General features: G+C 40.7%; 2 protein-coding genes across 2 annotated transcripts in view; one reads left to right on the forward strand and one right to left on the reverse strand.

Moving 5' to 3' along the window:
- The first annotated feature begins 9,493 nt into the window (after window positions 1-9,493).
- Zyg11a (zyg-11 family member A, cell cycle regulator) overlaps window positions 9,494-22,082 on the forward strand; it is a 39,439-nt gene continuing 26,850 nt past the window's right edge. The window contains exons 1-3 of the mRNA XM_046450886.2: window positions 9,494-9,658; window positions 15,870-16,035; window positions 18,949-19,700. Of these exons, the coding sequence (XP_046306842.1) occupies window positions 9,569-9,658; window positions 15,870-16,035; window positions 18,949-19,700 (1,008 nt within the window). The 5' untranslated portion in view covers window positions 9,494-9,568. The remainder of the gene's footprint in view (window positions 9,659-15,869; window positions 16,036-18,948; window positions 19,701-22,082) is intronic.
- Echdc2 (enoyl-CoA hydratase domain containing 2) overlaps window positions 19,847-22,082 on the reverse strand; it is a 64,983-nt gene continuing 62,747 nt past the window's right edge. The window contains exon 10 of the mRNA XM_058581467.1: window positions 19,847-19,951. Within this exon, the coding sequence (XP_058437450.1) occupies window positions 19,862-19,951 (90 nt within the window). The 3' untranslated portion in view covers window positions 19,847-19,861. The remainder of the gene's footprint in view (window positions 19,952-22,082) is intronic.

The raw sequence follows: 22,082 nt of genomic DNA on the forward strand, positions 1-22,082 counted from the left end.
CACTATATCCACCCCCCCAATTCAATCCCCAGTACCAACAAATAAATAAAATAATATTAATGCAAGTTTTGGGTTCTGGGCTCCTTAGTGATCTACTTGCAGCAACTGCTTTGTGAAAAAGGCTATATAGTTTGTCAGGCATGGTGGTGCATGCCTCTAATCCCAGCAGTTAGAGATCAAGGACATTGTCTGACAAACCTGTCTATCTATGGAGAGAGAATGTTTAAGTGCATTTAGTGAAAGGGATTACCAAAAACACAAAGTATTTGTGATTTTTGTTTCAGAACCTTCATTTATAGTTAAGTCTTAGGTAAATCGATTTGCCTAAGTCACAGAACATTGATTGTAGCAACTCCAATTCTCATTTCCAATACAGTGGATCCCACCCCACCATTTTATAACAGGATAACCTGATATTTCTTAGATCTCTGACAGAATGTGATTAAGCGTCAAATGAATGCTACAGGAAAGAATAACGTACCAAGGAGATTGTCCTCAAGAATGACATTATAGAGCAGCATTACTATTTAGATTCTGTACTTACATACAATCGTTAATAAAAAGTCACTACAGAGGGGCTGGGGCTATAGCTCAGTGATAGAGAGCTTGCCTAGCATGCATGAGACACTAGGTTCAATCCTCAGCAACACATAAAAATAAATAAAATAAAGGCATTCTGTCCATCTACAACTATCAAAAAACAAATTTAAAAAGTCACTACAGAAACTACTACTTCACTAATAAAAAATGAGATTAGATTTGTTAGGGTGATTGTAGAGTTTATTGTTCTGGGTTTTTTTTGTTGTTGTTTTGTTTTGCAGTATTGGGGGTTGAGCCCAAGGGCACTCTACCACTGAGCTATATTCCCAACCCTTTTAAAAATTCTTTGTCTTGAGATAGAAGTCTCACTAAATTATCCAGGCTGACCTCAAACTTGGAATCCTTCTGCTTCAGCCTCTCAAGAAGCCGGGATTACAATTGAGAGCCATTGCCCCTGTATCTATGGCTATATTTAACCAAACAAGCCTGGCTTAGTGGGGCACACTTTTAATTGTGGGCGGCTGAGGCAGGAGGATTGCAAGTTCAAGGCCAGCCTCAGCAACTTAGCAAGGTCCCAAACAATTTAGGCAGATCTTGTCTCAAAAAATTTTTAAAAAGGTGGAGGAGGTTTTCAAGATGGTGGAGTAGAGGAGGTCATTTTCCTGGCTGTTCTGTGGAGTGAAACCAAGAAAGCAGACAGGCAGCTTCTCAACAAAAACAAACAAACAAACAAAAAATGGGGGGACTTTACTGGAATTTAAAACTAGACATTCAAAGCAGACTGAGGGCTCAGGAGGTTGAATATAATAAAAGAAGGAAGAGGGCTGGAGTTGTGGCTCAGTGGCAGAGCACTTGCCTAGCATGTGAGGCACTGGGTTCAATCCTCAGCACCACATAAATATTTATTTTTATTTAATAAATATTAGATAAATGTATTGTGTCCATCTGCAGCTAAAAAAATAAGTTTAAATAAATAAATAAAGGAGGAAATCCTTAGTGGCACAGCCACTGCCTTGGCTGGGCCAGAAGCACAGCCAGAGAAGTCCCTCCCTGAGCATAATGGAGGGATAAGGGGAAAAAGGAACCCATATATTTAGGAGGCCTGAGGAGTGTCTGGGTCTGGAGCAGTTAGAGATCAAGGACATTGTCTGACAAACCTGAAAGACACACTGCACAATATCTACATGTGGGAAAGAAGCTGCCATGTCTCTAACAGTGTGCAGAGAACAAAGGAAGGAACTATTTTGCTTGGCTGGCAGCTGAGGGGGCTGATTCCTGGCAAACCTGAGTGTGGGCCAAAATACAGGCCCAGTAAACACACATTACACAACGACAGAGTGTGCTTAAGTGACCCGGAGAGAATCAAACATAAAAAGAGGTTTACACAGGGGACAACTGGTTGTGGAAAGCCACTGAGCTCTACCTCTGCCCATCCAATCTGATTACTTGCAGGACTCCCTGGGAGAGACACATCTGGCCGGGAACTCAGAAGGGTGGGAGTAGATTGGAGACTGAACCCAAGACCAGGAAATGTGGGGTCCGAAGATGATGTAGGGGATTAAAAATTGGGTCCCCCACCACACAAGTGGAACCCAGGGGAGATCCAGTGTGAACCAGCAAATACTGGGCACTGGAGGTACACTTTTTAAAAAATCTTCAGACCAATTGGCATTTGGCAAAGAGCCTGGAGCCCAGCTGAGAATATTTTGAACTCCAATGGAAAGAATTCTTTTAACTTTTCATCAAGATTTTTTTGTTCTTTTTCTGTTTAATTGTGACCTTAATGGTACATGGTAATTTATACATTCTCATTTTTTCCTCTCATTTCTAGCATTTTTGAAGCCAGTTATTTTTCATGGATTATTTTTTTGTGTGAACTAAAATTGTTAAATCATGATGCAAAGAAAAGACCACTGACTCCAATTTTACATCAAATTAAAGCAAGCTTGTAATTCCGGCTAGCTGGTACTGTCTCTCCTGAAATCTGTGGGATGGAAGACAGTACTCCAGCTTGAGCAGAGTTTTATAGCCAAATAGAAATCCTAGTATTTTACAGAAAACAGAAATAAATCTTTTATAACTTTTGACAAGATGGCTCCTGATCTTAAGAGAGAATCTGACTGGGTTCATCAGAATGTTTGATTAGTATATTTTAGTTTTGTTTTGTGTTATCTTATTTTTAAAATTTTTACTTTATATCTCCTTTATTCTGCTATAGTCAATCTCTATTGTTATTTCACTCTTTTTTTACTTCTTCTTTCCTTTTACTTCATAATCATCACATACTATATCATTTATGGTCTATCCCTGTCCACCTTTTGAAATTATAAACCCTTTTTCAAACCTGCTGTTTTTTTTGTAGGCAATAACTGATCATATTATTTCTGTTTATTGTGATAATTAACATTGTAGACATCATAGTAGGAACTGTTTGGTTTAATGCTGTATATTGTTTGCATAGGTGGTTGTTATTATTTGTCTGCCCCTAAACAGTGAGATATTGGAAACCTTCAGGGATACTAAGTCCACAGGGTAAAAGTTCTACTGCCTGAGATCCACACTGTTAGATGGGTAGATACAAAAACAACATGAAAAAGCAAGGGAACAAATTGCCTCGAACAAACCAAGATACTCCAATAACAGAATCCATTGACACCACAGGCGAAGAAGTGTCAGAGAAGGAATTTAGAATGTGCATAGTTAAACTGATCTGTGAAGTAAAGGACAGTATAAGAGATGAAATCAAAGAGAAAACACAGGAAGTGATCTTTCACTTCAATAATGAGGCAAAGATTCTGAAGAAAAAAAAACAATAACAAAGCAGAAATCCTTGAAATGAAGGAAACAATAAACCAAATTAAAAATTCAATAAAAAGCATCACCAACAGACTAGACTACTTGGAAGACAGAACCTTAGGCAATGAAGATAAAATATATAATCTTTTTTTTAATATTTATTTTTTTTAAAAGAGAGAGAGAGGAGGGAGGGGGGAAAGAGAGAGAGATAATTTTAAATATGTATTTTTCTGTTTTCGGTGGACACAACATCTTTTATTTTTATGTGATGCTGAGGACCGAACCCAGTGCCCCGCGCATGCCAGGTGAGCGTGCTACTGCTTGAGCCACATCCTCAGCCCAATATTTATTCTTAAGTTTTAGGTGGACACAATATCTCTTCTATCAAGTGAAACTGCCAAGTTTTGGTCAGTTTAAGCCGTATAGATCTTCCTAACCTCTGACACAGGTAGGATCAATATTTGCTAACATAATTATATAACCCTAAGTAACAGAAATAAAGGGTTCTCTACTAGACACAGAGGACATAACCAGTAAAATTTTACAAGATCAGATGACATTGAGTAGCTTAGCTACATCTCATGGGGATGGACACCTGCAACATTAAAAGTTAAATGTTGTGTTTATATTCCTGATAACTTTAAAGATGTTAAAGATTTACATTCCTATATAAAGGCCTTGTCCACTCTGGCCTTATTATGAGAACAGCTTCTTCACACCTCCTGGTGAGACATTAACTTCTGTTGTCTTTATGATATTCATTGACATGTTCCAGAAGCTGGAATATTTGTTCAATACTCCTGTTTTTTGTTTCTCTCTTATAGAAGAACCTATCCCCAGAGGACTTTACAACGTGTTCTTCCCCAACCAGATTTTCAATCCAACCTAACTTCAATCCAACCTGACTTCTAAAAGGGAACTACAAACTTCTTGCCCCTTCTGGCGAAGCAGCCAGGTGGTCATTACTCCTTTTCCTTACAGTAGTAGAAAGTTCCTAAAATTAGAAAGGGGGGAATAAAAACAGAATTAGATGGACAGACAGTGTAGATAGGTAAATTGAGTCAGGTCAGATCAAGGAGGCCAATTTTAGGTAAGTCTGGAAAGTTGGAGACTGTCCCCTGAGGGATTAAAATTCCTTCAGAGCTCTTCCTCCACCCTATCAAAGATTTGAAAGGGACACATAACGGGGGAATTTCATCTTAAGATTGGGAGCCATCTTGTCAAAAAGTCATGAAAAGTTAATTTCTGTTTTACTATAAATTACTGCTATTTCTAAACTTGTTTGGAATTCCTGACTGTGCCTTGAACTCACCCATGCCTTGAACTCACCCATGCCTGGCTTTCCCTGACCAGATAACAATACTTTCTAAAACCTTAGTTAGCGACACCTCATAAATTCTGATGATGGGATCTGAATTTACTCCCTAGCTTGAAATATCATGCCATGTAGATCATTAATCTACTATCTGCCTTTGTCTTATGCTTGTCAAAATCCTGTTAGCTCTAAGTTCTCAAGACACCCCCCTTTGCAACTTTTTGTGCTATAAAACCTTGTTCCCAGAGAGCTGGGGTATTGATCTCTAGCCTGGGGTTTTTGGGAGAGACAGTCCTGGCCAGCTCCAGTGTACACAAATACAAGCTTGCTTTAATTTGATTTAAAATTGGAGTTGGTAGTCTTTTCTTTGCAGTGTGGTTCAACAATCAGGAATTTTCCTTGGTATAATTTGAAGGGCTGGGGATATGGCTCAAGTGGTAGCGCGCTCGCCTAGCATGCGTGAGGCACTGGGTTCGATTCTCAGCACCACATAAAAATGAAATAAAGATATTGTGTCCACCTAAAAAAAAAAAACTAAAAGATAAAAATGGAAAAAAAAAATTTGCACATGCCTGTAATCCCAGTGACTCTGAGGGCTGAGACAGGAGGATCACAAGTTGGAAGGCAGCCTCAGCAATTAAGCAAGGTCCTAAACAATTTAATGAGACAGTCTCAAAAAAAATTTTTAAAAAGGGGCTGGGCTCCTGCTTGAACAATTCTCAATTGCCGCTCAATACAATGATTACCACTTTATTAAATTTTCCTTTTATTTGTCATTAAGCTGCAAATTCTTTTTTTTTAATTCTAATTCGCTATACATGACAGCAGAATAAACTGCAAATTCTTAAAAAAAAAAAAGTTCACTACTTAATCCCAACTACTCAGGAGGCTGAGGCAGGAGAGATCAGGCAGGAGGACTGCAAGTTCCAGACAACCTGAACAATTTAGCAAGATTAAGTTTCAAAATAAAATGAAAAGAGTTGGGGGCATAATTCAGTGGTAGAGTTCCTGTCTCACATACAGAAAGGCCTGGGTTCCATCCCCAGTACTAGGGGAGAGAGAGAGAGAGAGAGAGAGAGAGAGAGAGAGAGATATCACGAGAGAGCGCACACACAATTTTCATACTAGACATTTTATTAATAGTCCTCCTGAGAAACCTCATAAGTTCAGGCTGGACCTCTCCTGTGCAGAAGGCTTGCCATCCTACTCTTCTGTGGTTCCTGTTCCTTTATACTTCCTAGAAAATGCCTTTCTATAATACAAGTTTTACTACTAGTCCTTAGAATGGGAGAAGTAAAGAGTAAAGGAAGTAAACATAGATGTGGGTAAATCACAATTTTTTTTTTCAGGGCCAAGGATAGAACCCAGGACATCGCATGTACTAGGCAAGCACTCTGCCACTGAACTAAATCCCCCAACTGCAAATCACAAATCTTAATAGCTAGTCTTTTATTTTTTAAAAAAATATTTTTAGTTGTAGATGGAAAGAACACCTTTATTTTATTTTTTATACATAAACACAATATATTTTATTTATTTTTTTAATGTAGTGCTGAGGATTGAACCCAGTGCCTTACACATGCTAGGCAAGTGCTCTACCTAGTACTGAGCCACAACCCCAGTCCAAGTCTTTTATTTTTTAAAATATAATTTGCCTTATTTAATTTTTAGAAAGATTTTTTTTTAAGTGCTGATTACAGGACTTTGTACATGCTAAGCAAGCACTCTACCAACTGAGCTATATTCCCAGCCCAGTCGTATTTAATTTTTAATTCATTAATTTCAATAAATAGCCCAGTGTGGTGGTACATGCCTATAATTCCAGCTACTAGGGAGGCTGAGGCAGGAGGATCACACATTTGAAGCTAGCTTTGGTAATTTAGACTCTCAGCAATTTAGCGAAACCCTATCTTAAAAAATAATAAAAAAGGGCTGGGGATGTGGCTCAAGCGGTAGCGCGCTTGCCTGGCATGTGTGCGGCCCGGGTTCGATCCTCAGCACCACATACAAAACAAAGATGTTGTGTTCGCGGAAAACTGAAAAAAATAAATAAAATAAATAAATAAATAAAATGTCCTTTTTAAAAAAAAAAAAATTAAAAAAAATAAAAAAAAAAACCCAACAATCTGGGGACGTAACTCAGTGCTCAGTGATAAAAAGTACCCCTGGGCTTTATCCCCAACACACACACATACACATACACTTTATTAAATTTTCCTTTTATTTGTCATTAAGCTGCAAATTCTTTTTTTTTTTAATTCTAATTCGCTATACATGATAGCAGAATAAACTGCAAATTCTTAAAAAAAAAAAAGTTCACTACTTAATCCCAACTACTCAGGAGGCTGAGGCAGGAGAGATCAGGCAGGAGGACTGCAAGTTCCAGACAACCTGAACAATTTAGCAAGATTAATTTTCAAAATAAAATGAAAAGAGTTGGGGGCATAATTCAGTGGTAGAGTTCCTGTCTCACATACAGAAAGCCCTGGGTTCCAACCCCAGTACTAGGAGAGAGAGAGAGAGAGAGACAGACAGACACACACACACACACACACACACACACACACAGGATAAAGTAAATATTCCTGGAAAACCCATTGAACACATTAGAGGAGGGAAAGGAGGGATCCAGAGAATGGCAGAGTGATGGAGTGCCTCAGATCTGGCACCTTATTCTATTTCAAAAGTGAAGCAATTGATGCCCATGAAGAGATAAAGACTTCTTGAAGGTCCGAGAGCAACACAGAATCTTTTCCTTTGGAAAGCATCCTATCTGTTTGAGAAGACAAAAATAACACATAGCCTGTTAGTATGTTTTCTCAGTATTCAAAATTCTGTTAAATTTGGCCCTGGGGGTGGTGGTGCTGATCGCAGCTATTTGGTGGGGGGCAGGAAGATGGCAAGTTCAAGGCCAGCCTGGGCAATTTACAGAGCCCTTCTCTTAAAATAAAAAAAGATAAAAATGGTTGAAGATGTAGCCACTAGTTTTGGTAACCTGGATTGGGTTTCCTCAGCATTGGTGGGGGGGAGGGGAAACACCCAATCCCCAACCAAAAACCCATCAGTTTCTTCTTTTGGAAAATAAGCTAATAAAATGGCATGCAAATTCTGTTGCTGGATGTTGTCTTGGAGTAAGCCAGATGTGATGGGATTTAGAGCACAAGCCCATGGGTTGGCCTTAGCTAAGAGTACAAACAGTTTTTAAGAGGAAGGAGGGAAAGGCAGAGTGTTTACAGGTAGGAATACTTCCCCCATATCAGTCTGAGGCACAGTTAGATTCAACCAAATCTACTTTATTAATGTTCATCACACTTCAGACACACACCCTAAGTCCTAACTGAGTCTACACCCAAGGGTCCAAGACACTCACCTGTGATGTGTCTTAAGTCCAGGTCGCTAGAACTCCATCCCGGCCTGAGGAGTCTGGTGCAGGGTAGGCAACAGGGACCGGAAGTGTCATGTCGCCTCTCTGTCTGGGTCCTGTTAGTCCCGCGGGCTCCCGAAGGCTGGGCTTTTAAGTCCTTTTAAGTTCAGTTGTTCTTCTAGCTGATAACTGGGTGAGCTCTGGGGTCTAAGCCCCGGTGTAGATTCTTATATCAATATCTTAAGTCTATCTAAATTCTGCAGTTTATCTAAGTTTTGCAGTTCACATTACATCATGGACATAATGCTTACAGTTTTTAATTTAACACACACACTAATTAAAATACCCACAGTCAATAATCGTATAACATTTTCTGGTACTCATATCAGAGCTTGTGATAGTTTTTGGTTTTTCAGTAAAAGAAAAGTTAGTGTGGATGGGGGAGGAGGTGTTTGAATTTTAGGAATGGAGGACACCAAATAGCCCACTTTTTAAAAGAGGAGGAGTAATCGTTAAAGGAAAGCATTTTGCAAAGTTATTTCTACATGAAAAGTAATTTTAACATTTGAATCCACTCATCAAGGACTTGCTGAAGTAATTTTAACATTTGAATCCACTCATCAAGGACTTGCATTGTGGTGTTTTTACATACATTATTTTATTTAATCCTCACATTAACCTTTTGAGATAAAAGCATTCTCATCCTATTTTACTAATAAGGACATTAAGCTTCAGTACAAAAAAGAATCTTGACCAAAGTTCACAAATTAATAGAGTTAGTATTCCAACACAGGATTCAAATTGCAAGTTTTATACTCTAAGAAATTTACTTTTCCAGGACATATTTTTTTCCTTAAATCAGCTAAAGTATTTTAATCTACTGGGTTTCTTTCTTGGAGCGGATTATATAAGGATCTTCCCAATACTTTCCAAGTCAGAAGAAAGTTCAATAGTTCCCCCGCCCCTAGATTTTTGATATTTGTTTTGTATCCTTACCAGGGACGATTTTTTTTTTTTAAATGGGAACCGAACCCAGGGGTGATTTACCACTGAGATACATCCATAAACTCTTTTAATTTTTTTTTTTTTTTTTTTAACTTTTGAGACCGGGTGTCATTGAGTTACTCAGGGCCTGGCTAAATTGCTGAGGCTGACCTTGTGATCCACCTGCTTTAACTTCCAGGATCACTGGGATTACGAGTGTGTGAGTTTGTGGGCCTCGGGCCTCTGAAGGGTGCGTAGGAGTTGGGTGAACAGACCAGCAGCTGTAAAGTTGCCCTTGAAGAGGACGGTTGGACCTCGGGAGGGTGGAGGCTGGGTGCGGGTGGGGGCAGAGCAGGGCCGTTCTGAGGGCGGGGTCTGCGGCGGGACGACCTCCTGGGGCGCCTGCGCCCCGCCTCACCAGGCGTTTCAAAACCCCTGTGGCCTGGCAGGTCGGGCGTAGTAGGTGCTGCCCCGCTGTCGCCCACCCCGGACCGACGCCGGCCCCCGCGGGATCCTGGCCCCAGCTCGACATAGCTCTCTCCTCGACGCCCCACGGGCGGGGGGTCACCATGGTCCACTTCTTGCACCCGGGCCTCACACCCCGGAACCTCGTCCTACCCGACGCCCTGAAAGATGCCCCAGGCTGCTGCGTCGTGCAGGTGAGAACCGCGAGGCCGGGAAGCCGGCCTCGGCGCGACTTTCCGTCGGAGGTGTAGCAGAGGCGCTCGGCGGGACTGGTCCGCGCGCGGGTGAAGTCTCCAGAGGCCGACCCCTAGCCGGTCCCGGGATGGCCGACTGGATAGTGCACCTCAGCCGCGGGCCGGCGCGCTGACTTTGAGCAGTCAAGGCGGCGCCTGGGCCGGCCCCTCGGGGCTCCAACTCTGACCTTCACCTGGCTCGGGCCGCATGGACCTGGGTGTTGGCAGGACGCTCAGCCGGCCCGCGGCAGGTCGAGGCGATTTTGACCGGGAGCGCACCTCCGCGTGCGCCCTAGACCAGGCGTTCCCCGGAGACCGACCCTTCGCCCCGGCTACCCGGGGCTTAGGGCCGGGGGACCGTGGGGAGACTGTCGGAATTGCCGGAGTCCACCTGCCGCAGAACGTGTATTTAGCACCTGTTGTGTGTGAAGTATCGCATTTCCGAAGTAATCGTTAATCTCTGGTCTTCTGTGGGCAATTACTAATCCCTCTTTTACTGATGTAAAGTTGGAGACCCTAACATTTAGATTCATTCATATTCTCTCTCTCCCTCCCCCTCCTCTCCCCCTCTCCCCCTCTCCCCCTCTCTCCTCCTCTCCCCCCTCCTCTCCCCCCCCCCAACCAGGGATTCATCACAGCAGTGCTCAAACCCTGAGCCACATCCCCAGCCCTTTAAGTGTTTTGAGACAAGGTCTTAATAAATTGCTGAGGTTGGCCTTGAATTTTAGTTCCTTCTTCCTTAGCCTGCTGAGCCACTATGATTACAGACGTGTAGCACTGTACCCGGCTAATTTTATTTATTTCTTCACCAGTTTCTGACTGAAATTTTTTTTCCTGCTCATGTTTGATTATAATTTAATGTGAGCTGAACTTCATAGGTGCCACGTTGTGTATATTTTTGTTTTCTTCCTTATTAGGCACTGTATTTGTGATGCATACATTTTTTTTTAAGGTGCAGGGTGTCACTGCATTGCCCAGATCAGTCTTGAACCCAGGTGATCTTCCTGCCTCAGTTTTCTGAGTAGCTGGCACTGCAGATGTGCACCACCATGCCCAGCTCTGTATTTGATATTTTTAAAATGGTATTGTAACTTAAACAAATTCTGTTTTCTATCTGATTGTTGATTGCCTATAGCAATAGTTTTTTTTTTTTTTTTTAACCTTGTACTCATTTGAACATTTTCTAGTTAAAACAGTCATATAGTGGGCTGGGGATGTGGCTCAAGCAGTAGCATGCGGCCCGGGTTTGATTCTCAGCACCACATACAAACAAAGATGTTGTGTCTGATGAAAAATTAAAAAATAAATATTAAAAAAAATCTGTCTCTTTTTTAAAAAAAAAAACAGTCATATAGTATAATTATACTTTAACAATGGTGAGTCTGTCTTCTGGGTAGATAGATTGGAAAAAGAATTAGAAGTGAAAGTGGAAACACTGATTTGCAGATTTGTAGTACGATAGGTAAAATAGTAGTGACTTGGGTTTGAAACTTATGGTGGGGCTAGAAAGGAGGAGATAGTCTAGAAATTTATTTCTGCCATTTGCAAGCAGGAAACAAATGACAGATTCAAAATAGGGATAATCCAAGGAGAGTTTAAGGGGCTGTTTCCAAATATAATAAGGGTCAAGTATGGAAAAAGTCATACAGTATTTTTAATTAAAAAAAATTTTTTTTTTGTACCAAGGATTTAACCCAGGGTGGTTAACCAGTGAACCACATCCTTATCCCTTCTTTATATTTTATTTAGAGATAGGATCTCTCTGAGATGCTTAGGGCCTTGCTAACTTGTTGAGGCTGGCTTTGAACTCCTGATCTTCCTGCCTCAGCCTCCCCAGCCACTGGGATTACAAGCATGTGTCCTCATACCCACATATAGTATTCTATGCCTGGTAATAGCAGTTTACCACCCAGAGGACCTTACAGAAGGAAAGGGGGCTGGATTTTAGAGGACTGGTTAAGGGACACTGCCAACCCAGGGTAACTTTTCAGAGAGCTAGGGACATATGCTGTAATGGATTGAATTGTTTCCCCCAAAATATGTCTACAATCCAACTCCTGCTATCTGTGAATTTGACCTTATTTGGAAGGGTCTTTCTTTATAGATGCTATTGAGGTTCTTTTTTTTTTTTTTTTTGCACCAGGAATTGAACCCAGAGGTGCTTAACCACCAAGCTATGTCCCCAGCTATTTTTTAAATATTTTATTTAGACACAGGGTCCCCAGCCCTTTTTAAATATTTTATTTAGATTTAGAGACAGGGTCTCCCTGAGTTGCTAAGTGCTTCACTAAGTTGCTGATGGCTGGCTTTGAACTTGTGATCCTCCTGCCTCAGCCACCTAAGCCTCTGGGATTACAGGTGTGCTGCACCCAGTTGAAGATCTTGGTAAAATCATCTAAATTTAGGGTGTACTCCAAATCAACTAAATACTATTTATTATAGTGGTAATCTCATAAAAGAAAGGTAACTGGAGGTTATCTTAGTGGTAGAGTGCTTGCCTCGCACACTCAAGACCCTAGGTTGGATCCCTAGCACTGTCTGATAAATGAATATATTATATATAAAAGCAAAGAGAGGGAGATTTGATCAGAGATATGGAAGAAGGCCACATAAAGATGAAGGTGGAGAGCAAAGTGATGCTTCAATAAGCTGTGGAGAGCTAAGAGCCAACATAGCTAGAACACTCAAGGAAAATTCTCCCCTACAGCCTTCAGAGGGGAATGTGGCCCTGCTGACCCGTTGATTTTGGAATTTTGTTGTCTGAAATTGAGAAAATAGATTTCTGTTTTTAAGCTGCCAGTTTTGTGGTAATTGTTTATTGCAGCACTTGGAAACTAATATACGTTCTAACATTCTCCTCCCTTCCGTCATCTTTGAGTTTCTTGTGAATCTGGGTGGGAGGTAAGTGGTATACAAGGTAGAATACATGGGATTTGCTGATGCATTGGATACTGGCCGGCAGCTTTGGTCAAAGACCAGGAGGTGTGGTAGATTCATCTGCTGAAGATACATAGCACTTTTGGAGCTGGGAAACACTGGGAAAGTTCATTTTTGTGCAGGATGAGTTGGAAATGTTTTCGTAACACAGTTAAGTGATACATCAGTAGTAGCCAATTGGATATCCAAGACTGGCTGAAAGAGAAGTCTGACCTGGAGATAATAATCTGGGATTCATTGGCTTTAGAGAGAGCATTTAGTCAGACAATCAGTAGTTATATATTGTAGAAGCAAAGAAAGGGCCTAGCACAGTGCTGTCCTGGAAAACTTTCTGTGATAAAGGAATGTTGTGTATCTGCACTACCCAGTATGGTAGCTGCTAGCCATATGTCTCTTGAAACGTGGCTAGCCCTGAAATTTTTATTTTAATTTGGATGGAAATAGCCACATGTGAGTACTGGCAATCAAATTGGACAGCACAGTTCTAGGATGAAACTCTGAATATTTCCAACATTTAAAGTCTTCATATAAAAAGGAGCAAATAAGGTAAACTAGAACAGGAAAGGAAAGGAAGGTGTTGTCACAGAAGCCAAGGAAAGTGTTTGAAGGAAGAAATGGTCAGTTATACCTGAATCTGCTGAAGAGAGCCACTATGAAGAGTATCAGAAAGTATCTGTTAGGCCAGGCACGATGGCACATGCCTGTTAATCCCAGTGGCTCAGGAGGCTGAGGCAGGAGGATCACAAGGTCAAAGTCAGCCTCAGCAAAAGCAAGGCACTAATCAACTCAATGAGACCCTGTCTCTAAATAAAATACAAAATAGGGCTGGGGATGTGGCTTCATGTGGTTGAGTGCCCCTCGGTTCAGTGCCCCCCCCCAAAAAAAAGTATCAGATTTTATAATGGCAAAGGCAATAATGTTCTTGGTGGAATATGGAAAGCAGGGACTGGGGTTGTGGCTCAGTGGTAGAGCACTCGTGAGGTCCAGGGTTCGATCCTCAGTACCACATAAAAATAAATAAGTGAAATAAAGGTATTGTGTCCAACTACAACTAAAATAAATATTAAAAAAAAGAATATGGAAAACAGATAAAGTGACTTAGAAACTGAATAGAGTGGATATCAAAAACATCAATACTGGTTTTAACAACAAAAACAAGTAGCAGAATGTTGTATGTAATTCTATTTATTATTTTATTTATTTTTTTCCCGTACTGGGTATTCAGCCCAGGAACCTGGTGCATATTAGGCAAGCCCTGAGCCACATCACATTCCCAGATTTTTTTTCCCCAGTAGTACTGGAAAATGAACCCAGGGGTGCTATACCACTGAGCTACATGTCCAGCTCTTCCTTTTTTTTTTTTTTTTTTTGTTAAAGGGATTGAACCCAAGGATATTTAATCACAAAGCCATGTCCCCAGCTCTTTTTATATTTTATTTAGAGACAGGGTCTTGCTGAGTTGCTGGGGGCCTTGCTGAGTTGCTGAGGCTGGCTTTGAACTTGTGATCCTCCTGCCTCAGGCTCCTGAGCTGCTGGGATTACAGGCATGTATCACTGTGTCCGGCTACATGCCCAGATCTTTTTATAAAGAATTTTTATTTTGCAAAGGGCCTTGCTAAGTTGCTGAACTTGGAATCCTCCTGCTTCAGCCTTCCTGAGTAGCTGGGATTAGGCCTGTGCCATCAAGCCTGGTCCCCGTGTTTCCCTGCACCCCTCGAGACACTGGAGTTAAACTCAGAGCCTCACACATTCTAGGCAAGCTCTGTATTACTGGAACTGAGCTACATGCCTAACCTGTATATTTTATTTTGAAATAGGATCTTGCTAAGTTTCCCAGGCTGGCCTTGAACTTGTGATCCTCTTGCCTTAGTCTCCTGAGTGTGTGCCATCATGTTTATTTATTATTAATTATTCTGTGGTGTTGGGGATTAAATCCAGGGCCTTGTGCATGCTGGGCAAGAGCACCACTTAGCTACATCCCCAACTTCCATGGAAGGAATTTAAGAAGTTCAAAATGCTGTGGAGGTCAGAGATGTGTTGCATGTTGAAGTTTCTGAAAAAGTTAGCAATCTCCAGCATATTATCTTTTGGGATCTAATATAGTACTATATCAACCTATTTTGGATGAGAAAGGGACCATGTGCCTCTATAGTCTCACCTCCCTTTCAGTTCTCTACTCTTTTTATGTATATATATATATTTTTTACTTGTAAATGGACTTTATTTTATTTATTTATATGCAGTGCTGAGAATAGAACCCAGTGCCTCACACATGCTAGGCAAGTGCTCTACCACTGAACCACACAACCTTAGCCTCAACTCTTTTTAAAGCACCTTTTTTTTGGGCAGGGAGGCGTGTTACCGGGGATTGAACTCAGGAGCACAGGACCACTGAGCCACATCCCCAGCCCTATTTTGTATTTTATTTAGAGATAGGATCTCATTGAGTTGCTTAGCACCTCCCCTTTAGTGAGGCTGGCTTTGAACTCAGGATCCTTCTGCCTCAGCCTCCTGAGCCACTGGGATTACAGGTGTGTGCTACCGCGTCTAGCTTTTTATTTTTTTCAAACTGGCATCTCACTATGTTGCCCAGACTGGTCTCCTACTTAGGGGCTTAAGTGATCCACCAACCTCAGTAACCCAAGTATTTGGGACAATAGGCACACACCATACATTTAATTTTTTTTGCTCTGTTGGTAGTCGAACCAAGAACCTCATGCATCTCATGCAAGTGCTCTGCCACTGAGGTAAATCCTCTAGTCCTGGTTGTGAACATCTTTGAAAGTGGGAATAGGCCTTTTTATCCTCTGTCACAGAATAATAACTTAAAAAAATGTACCTTGGGGCTGGGGATTTAGCTCAGTTGGTAGAGTGTTTACCTTGCATGCACAAGGCCATGGGTTTAATCCCCAGCACCACACACACACACACACACACACACACACACAAAATGTATCTTGAAGGAATGACTTATGTGATCTCTGCTTGAAAAATCCCAGATATTGCACTGAAATTGTGATATTTTTTTTAATCTTTATTTTGTTTATTTATTTAACGTGGTGCTGAGGATCCAACACAATGCTTCAAGGCAAGTGCTCTACCACTGAGCTACAACCCCAGCCCAAGGTGGTTCTATTACATATAAATCATTATTAGAGTAGGAATGTAGGCATGACAACTTTTATGCTGAATATTTGCAGATGTGTTCTAACAAGGTTTGGAATTTGTTTGCTAGGAGGAGGCATCACCCTATACATTGGCCAACATCTGCATGAATGTCCTGATTGCTAATCTGGAAGAATTGTGTTCTAAGAAACCTGATGGAACACTGTGCTTTCCAGAGCAATGGAGTTTCCCTCAGGAAATAGCTGATCGATTCCTTGGGATGATGGTTTGTCAAGGTAATAAGGTTCCTCTATAGACTACTCTCACTCTCACAGCAATTTTTTTACTATTTGAAAAGCACCTTTACATACAAATTATTTGCATTTTACTTGTGAAAGTTGAGTTTCAGTCTTTCTCAGATACTATGATAGAAATTGTTTTGCTTCTAAGTTCATTTTGCTCTTGGCTTACCAGGTAAATGGAAAACTAAGTTGTCACTTGTCCATCTTGTATTTTTCAAAATGCTGTTGCTGTAGTATCATCTCCTATTCTTTACATTATGGATATGAACCTGTGTGTGTGTGTGTGTGCGCACGCGCGCGTGTGCGAGATTGATGCTGGGGATGCTGTAATATTTTTTAATTTTGAGATAAGGTCTCACTAAATTGTTGAACCTGGCCTTGAACTTGGAATCCTCCTGCCTCAGCTTTTCCAGTTGCTGAGATTACAGTTATGTGCCACTGTGCCCAGCTATTGTCCATTTCTTTTTTTTTAATTTATTTTTTAGATATAGGTGGACACAATATCTTTATTTCATTTTTATGTGGTGCTGAGGATTGAACCCAGTGCCTCACACATGGTAGGTGAGCGCCCTACCTCTGAGCCACAATCCCAGCCCCTATTGTTCATTTCTTAATCAGATTAGTATTAGTATTATTTCTCACTGTTGAGTGTTTTGAGTTCTTTATATAGTAACATCTTTTCAGAAGCATAGTTGCAAGTATTTTCTCTCATTTGGTAGATTTGTTTCCTTTACTGAACTCAGAAGTTTTTAAGTTTGTTGTAATCCTATTTACCTCTTTTTGCTTTTTTGTTTTCTGTAATTCCAGTGTCCTGAAGCATTTCGTCTAGTACTTTTATACTTAACACTAGGGATTGAAACTAGGAAGGAACACTTTAACCACTGAACTACATCTCTACCCTCTACTTCATCTCTACAGGGGACTGAACTCAGAGGGCACTTTACCACTGAGCTGCATCCCCAGCACCCCCATTCTTTTTTTAAATTTTGAAACAGACCTTATTTGCCTGCCCAAGCCTCTTAAGTAGCTGAAATTACAGGCATGTTGCCACTATGTGTGTGTGCTTTAAAGAAACCAGTTGCTTGTTCTGTAGAATTTTATACAGTCTGGATTTTGCCATTATTAACTGAGCATATATTATATATATATAAAATATGTGTTATAGGTGATTGCAATGTCTTTATTTTACCTTATGTGGTACTGAGGATTTAACCCAGTGCCTCACACATGCTAAGCGAGTGCCCTACCTCCATCCATCCCTGTGTGCTCTGATATTGACATGTTTCTCTGATCCCTGTATTTTGTGTTAATTGGATGTTTGATCAGATTCAGGCTATGTGTGTGTTTCCTTGTACTTCATTCATGGTTCTGTGAAGTTTTTCTGGTTGATTGTTGCTATGATTATTATGGCTGTAGATGGATTATCATTGCAAACACCCAAAGCAGGAGTTCTTGAGGTTAGAATTGTCATGTTCATTTGCTGTCGGTGACTTTTCTGACTTAGTGTTTCTGATTTCTTCTTGTTTCCTGAGCTGTTCCATAATTAGCTTTCTGCTTGTACATACCATAAGTAAGGTTTTATTTTGAATACCTTCTTTTTTATATATTTTTATTTTTTTTAGATATACATGACATTGAAAACCCTTCTTACTTTGCACACTTCTTGGGTAATTTTCCTAGGTTTAGTTACTACTACTAATTCCCCAGAGTTCTCAGCTTAGTCCTTTATTCTGAGCTTCAGAACCATGTGTCCAAATATCTCCTTGTTTCCTGTTTTCTTTTCTGGATTGCTGAGTCATGGTATTCTTTTAATTTTGTTCCACTCTCAGTGGCTGCTGCTTAATAAGATTTCTACTTATTTGGCTTCCCCTTAAAGGCAGTAAGGATTAAAGATTTAGAGCTGTGGCTTTAGAACCAGACTACCTGGGTTTACATACTTTCTTGACTACAGCCATGCCACACTTAACAATGGGCACATATTCTAAAAAAGATCTACCAGATGGGTGGTACCTACTAGTAATACCAGCGATTCAGGAGGCTGAGGAAGGAGAATTGCAAGTTTGAGCCAGCTTTGGAAACATAGTGAGCCTCTGTCTCAAAATGAAAAATAGGTAGGGCTAGAGATGTAGTTCAGTGGTAGAGTGCCCTTAAATTCAATCCCCAGTACCAAACAAACAAACTGTGTGAACATCATAATTTACTTACACAAACATAGATAGATGGTAAAGCCTGTTGTTTCTAGGATATACACTCATATATCATGTTACCCAATTGAGTGCTATAAGCAATTGTGACATAATGGTAAATATTTGTATATCTAAACATAGAAAGATGCAGAGAAATTATTAGGTAAAGCAGGGAGGCACGCTTGTAGTTCCAGCTGCTCAGGAGGATTGTTTGCGCCTCTGAGTTTGAGAGGGCAAATCCAAGGCCAGCCTGGGCAACTTAGCAAGATGTACCTCAAAAAAAAGATGGATGGAAGGCTTAGTGTTCCATCCTCAGTACTGGGGGAGGGGGGAAGTGATAAGTAAGCAAAGAGTTATTTACATTTATATGTCACTTACATACCTGTTTGGTTTCATTTTTCATTTCTATAAATAAGGTTACTATAAATATCACTTTGGTCTCTGGAGTCCAACTTACCACATATTTTAAACTTGCAAGTTATTTAACCTCTTCAAGCTTCAGTTTCCTCATCTATATAATATAGTAGTAGTAGTTCCTGTATATGTTAGTGCAAGAGTGAGATAATCTTGGTAAAGAATTTAGAACAATGCCTGGCATAGAGTGAGTGGTAAATGTAGTCTTTATTATTCTTAGCATCTGTCCGTCTGTTCATTCCACATTGCATCCTGGAAAGACATGAGATCTCATTGTCATTACAAGCTAGTTCTGCTTCTCTTATAGGCAAGCTGACTGATAGAACAGCAAGTATTTTCCAAGGCAACCAAATGAACCTGAAGATGGTAAATATCCAGAAAGCTAAAATCTCTGCAGCTGCCTTCATAAAAGCCTTCTGCCATCATAAGCTTGTTGAAGTAGATGCCACTGCAGTGCACTCTGACCTTCCAATCCCAGATATCTTAAGTGCACTCTGCAGCAATAGCTGGATCCAGCAAAATCTCCGGTGTCTTCTATTAGACTCGACAAGCATTCCTCAAGATTCAAAACGGCTGTCCTTTGGTCAGCTCACTGGACTTTGTATTTTAAGTGTTTTCAACGTTTGCTTTCATACTGAAGATCTGGCTAATGTTTCTCAGTTACCAAACCTGGAAAACTTGGACATCTCCAATACTCTGGTCACGAACATCTCTGCACTCCTTAACTGTAAGGATCGACTCAAGTTTCTCACAATGCACTACCTGAAATGCCTGACCATGACCAAACCACAAATTCTTGGAGTCATCAGAGAACTTCAATATCTGCGTCACCTTGATATTTCCAATCACAGGCAACTCAAATCAGACTTAGCTTTTCATTTGTTACAGCAGGAGGATATCCTGCCAAATGTTGTGTCCCTGGATATTTCTGGCGGCAGTTGTATCACTGATGGAGCTGTAGAGCGATTTATACAGCAGCGACCTGAAATGCAATTTGTTGGGCTCCTCGCTACAGATGCTGGTTATTCTGACTTCTTTACTACAAAGCAAGGCTTGAGGGTTTGTTCATTAAAATAAGTTTTGTTTCATTTGTTCAGAACATTGTTAAGTTCTTGCTGTTCACCAGAATGTGTACTTGGTGTTAGTTGCAAAAGCAACAACAACAAAACAATCCTTAAGATTTAACAGTTAATAATTATTGTGCGGGCTGGGGATGTGGCTCAAGCAGTAGCGCACTCGCCTGGCATGCGTGCGGCCCGGGTTTGATCCTCAGCACCACATACAAACAAAGATGTTGTGTCCGCCAAAAACTAAAAAAAATAAATGTTAAAAAAAAATAATAATTATTGTGCACCCACTATGTGATAGGTTGTGATATAATGGGTGCACAATAATTATTAACTGTTAAATTAAGATACAGTTACATTAAGATACAATTCCTGCTTCCATGTCTCCCAGTCTAGCTTGATAATAATTATAGCCATTATCGATTACCTCATATGTGGCGGTGTTGTGCTTGCCCATTGTTTTCTTCTTTAATCCTCCCATTTTACAGATGAGGAAAGGGAAGCTCAGAGAGATTTGGCTACTTACCATCATGGAATGAACCATTCAGTTTTAAAGCTGGTACCTGCATCCAAATCCAAATCTTTGTGACTCTTAAAACTTATGCTCTTTACCTCTCTTAAGAACTGAGGAGGGTTCTGGGGTTGTGGCTCAGTGGTAGAGTACTTGCCTTGCATATATGAGGCACTGGGTTCCATCCTTAGCACCACATAAAAATAAATAAATAAAGATGTGTTCATCACATCTTTTTAAAGAACTGAGGATAGCCAGGCTTGGTGGGACACACCTGTAATAGTGCTAGCCATATTGATCATCTGCCTCTCAACTACACTCAGTAGTGTGTGTGTGTGTGTGTGTGTGTGTGTGTGTGTGTTTGGAGGGGGCGTCCTAGGGATTGAACCCAGGGTTGCTGTTCCTCTGAGCTACACACTCAGCCTTTTTAATTTTTGTTTTGAGACAGGATTTTGCTAACTGGTCCAGGCTGGCCTCAAACTTGTATTCCTCCTACCTCAGCCTCCCAAATAGCTAGGATTATAGGTATGTGCCACCAGGCCTGGCTCCTAGCAACACCAAAAAGAAATGTTTTGAGCATTGCCAGAATAAGTTTATAACTTTGGGCTGGGAATTGAACCCAGGGCCTTGCACATGCTAGGTGAGCACTCTACAACTGAGCTGTATCCTCAACCCATGGTGTCATTTTTTCTTTTTTTTTTTTTCAGTTGTAGTTGGATACAATACCTTTATTTTATTTATTTATTTTTATGTGGTGCTGAGGATTGAACTCAGAGCCTCACACATGCTAAGCGAGTGCTCTGCCACTCAGCCCCAGGCCCAGTCCCTCTTTCTTTTCTTTTTTTTTTAACAGTGTGACTTTCTTTTTTTTTATTACTATTTTTTTTTTTAGATGTTGATGGACTTTTATTTATATGTGGTACGGAAATTTGAACTCAGTGCCTCATACGTTAGGCAAGTGCTCTACCACTGAGCCACAACTCCAGCCCACCCATGGTGTTATTTTGAAAAGATATATACAATGTCATGTATGACAATAGAATGCACTTTTTGTTTTTTGGTACCAGGGATTAAACCCAGGGGCACTTGGCCACTGAGCCCCATTCCCAGCCCTATTTTGTATTTTATTTAGAGACAGGGTCTCACTGAGTTGCTTAGCACTTTGCCATTGCTGAGGCTGGCTTTGAACTTGCCATCCTCCTGTTTCAGCCTACCCAACCGCTGGAATTATAGGAGTGTGCCACTGTGTCCAGTTTAGAATGCACTTTGATACATCATATATAATGGAGTATAATTTCTCATTATTCTAGTTATACATGATGTAGAATCCCACCAGTCATATAGTTATTTATGTACATAGGTAATAATTTTGTCTGATTCATTCTACTATCCTTCCTACCCCCATTCCCCTTCCCCTCCCTTCACTCCCCTCTAACTATTATAAAGTAACTCTATTCTTCCCTAGCCTCTCCCCACTGCCCCCTCCCCCCGTCATGAATTAGCATCCACACATCAGAGAAAACATTTGGCCTTTGGTTTTTTTGGGGATTGGCTTATTTTGTGAAAAGCAAAATATATTTAAATGTATATGTTCAGAAGTGTATTGTGTGTGTGTGTCTGTGTGTGTGTGATGTTGGTGATTGAACCCAGGAGAGCTCTACTACTGAGCTATATCTATATCCTCTTTTCATTTTTTAAAATTTTGAGACAAGGTCTCACTAAGATGCCCAAGCCGGTCTTGAATTTGTAATGCTGTTGCCTCAGCCTCCCAAGAAGCTGGGATTACAGGCCTGCACCACCTTGCCTGGCTGTGTAAAAGTATTTTGTAGAGACACTAACTATGTTCACATTTTCTTCTTTAGG

This window comes from Marmota monax, unplaced genomic scaffold (assembly GCF_021218885.2).
Source record: "Marmota monax isolate L192 unplaced genomic scaffold, Marmota_monax_Labrador192_F-V1.1 WCK01_AAM20220418_F8-fsc00023, whole genome shotgun sequence".
NCBI lineage: Eukaryota > Metazoa > Chordata > Mammalia > Rodentia > Sciuridae > Marmota > Marmota monax.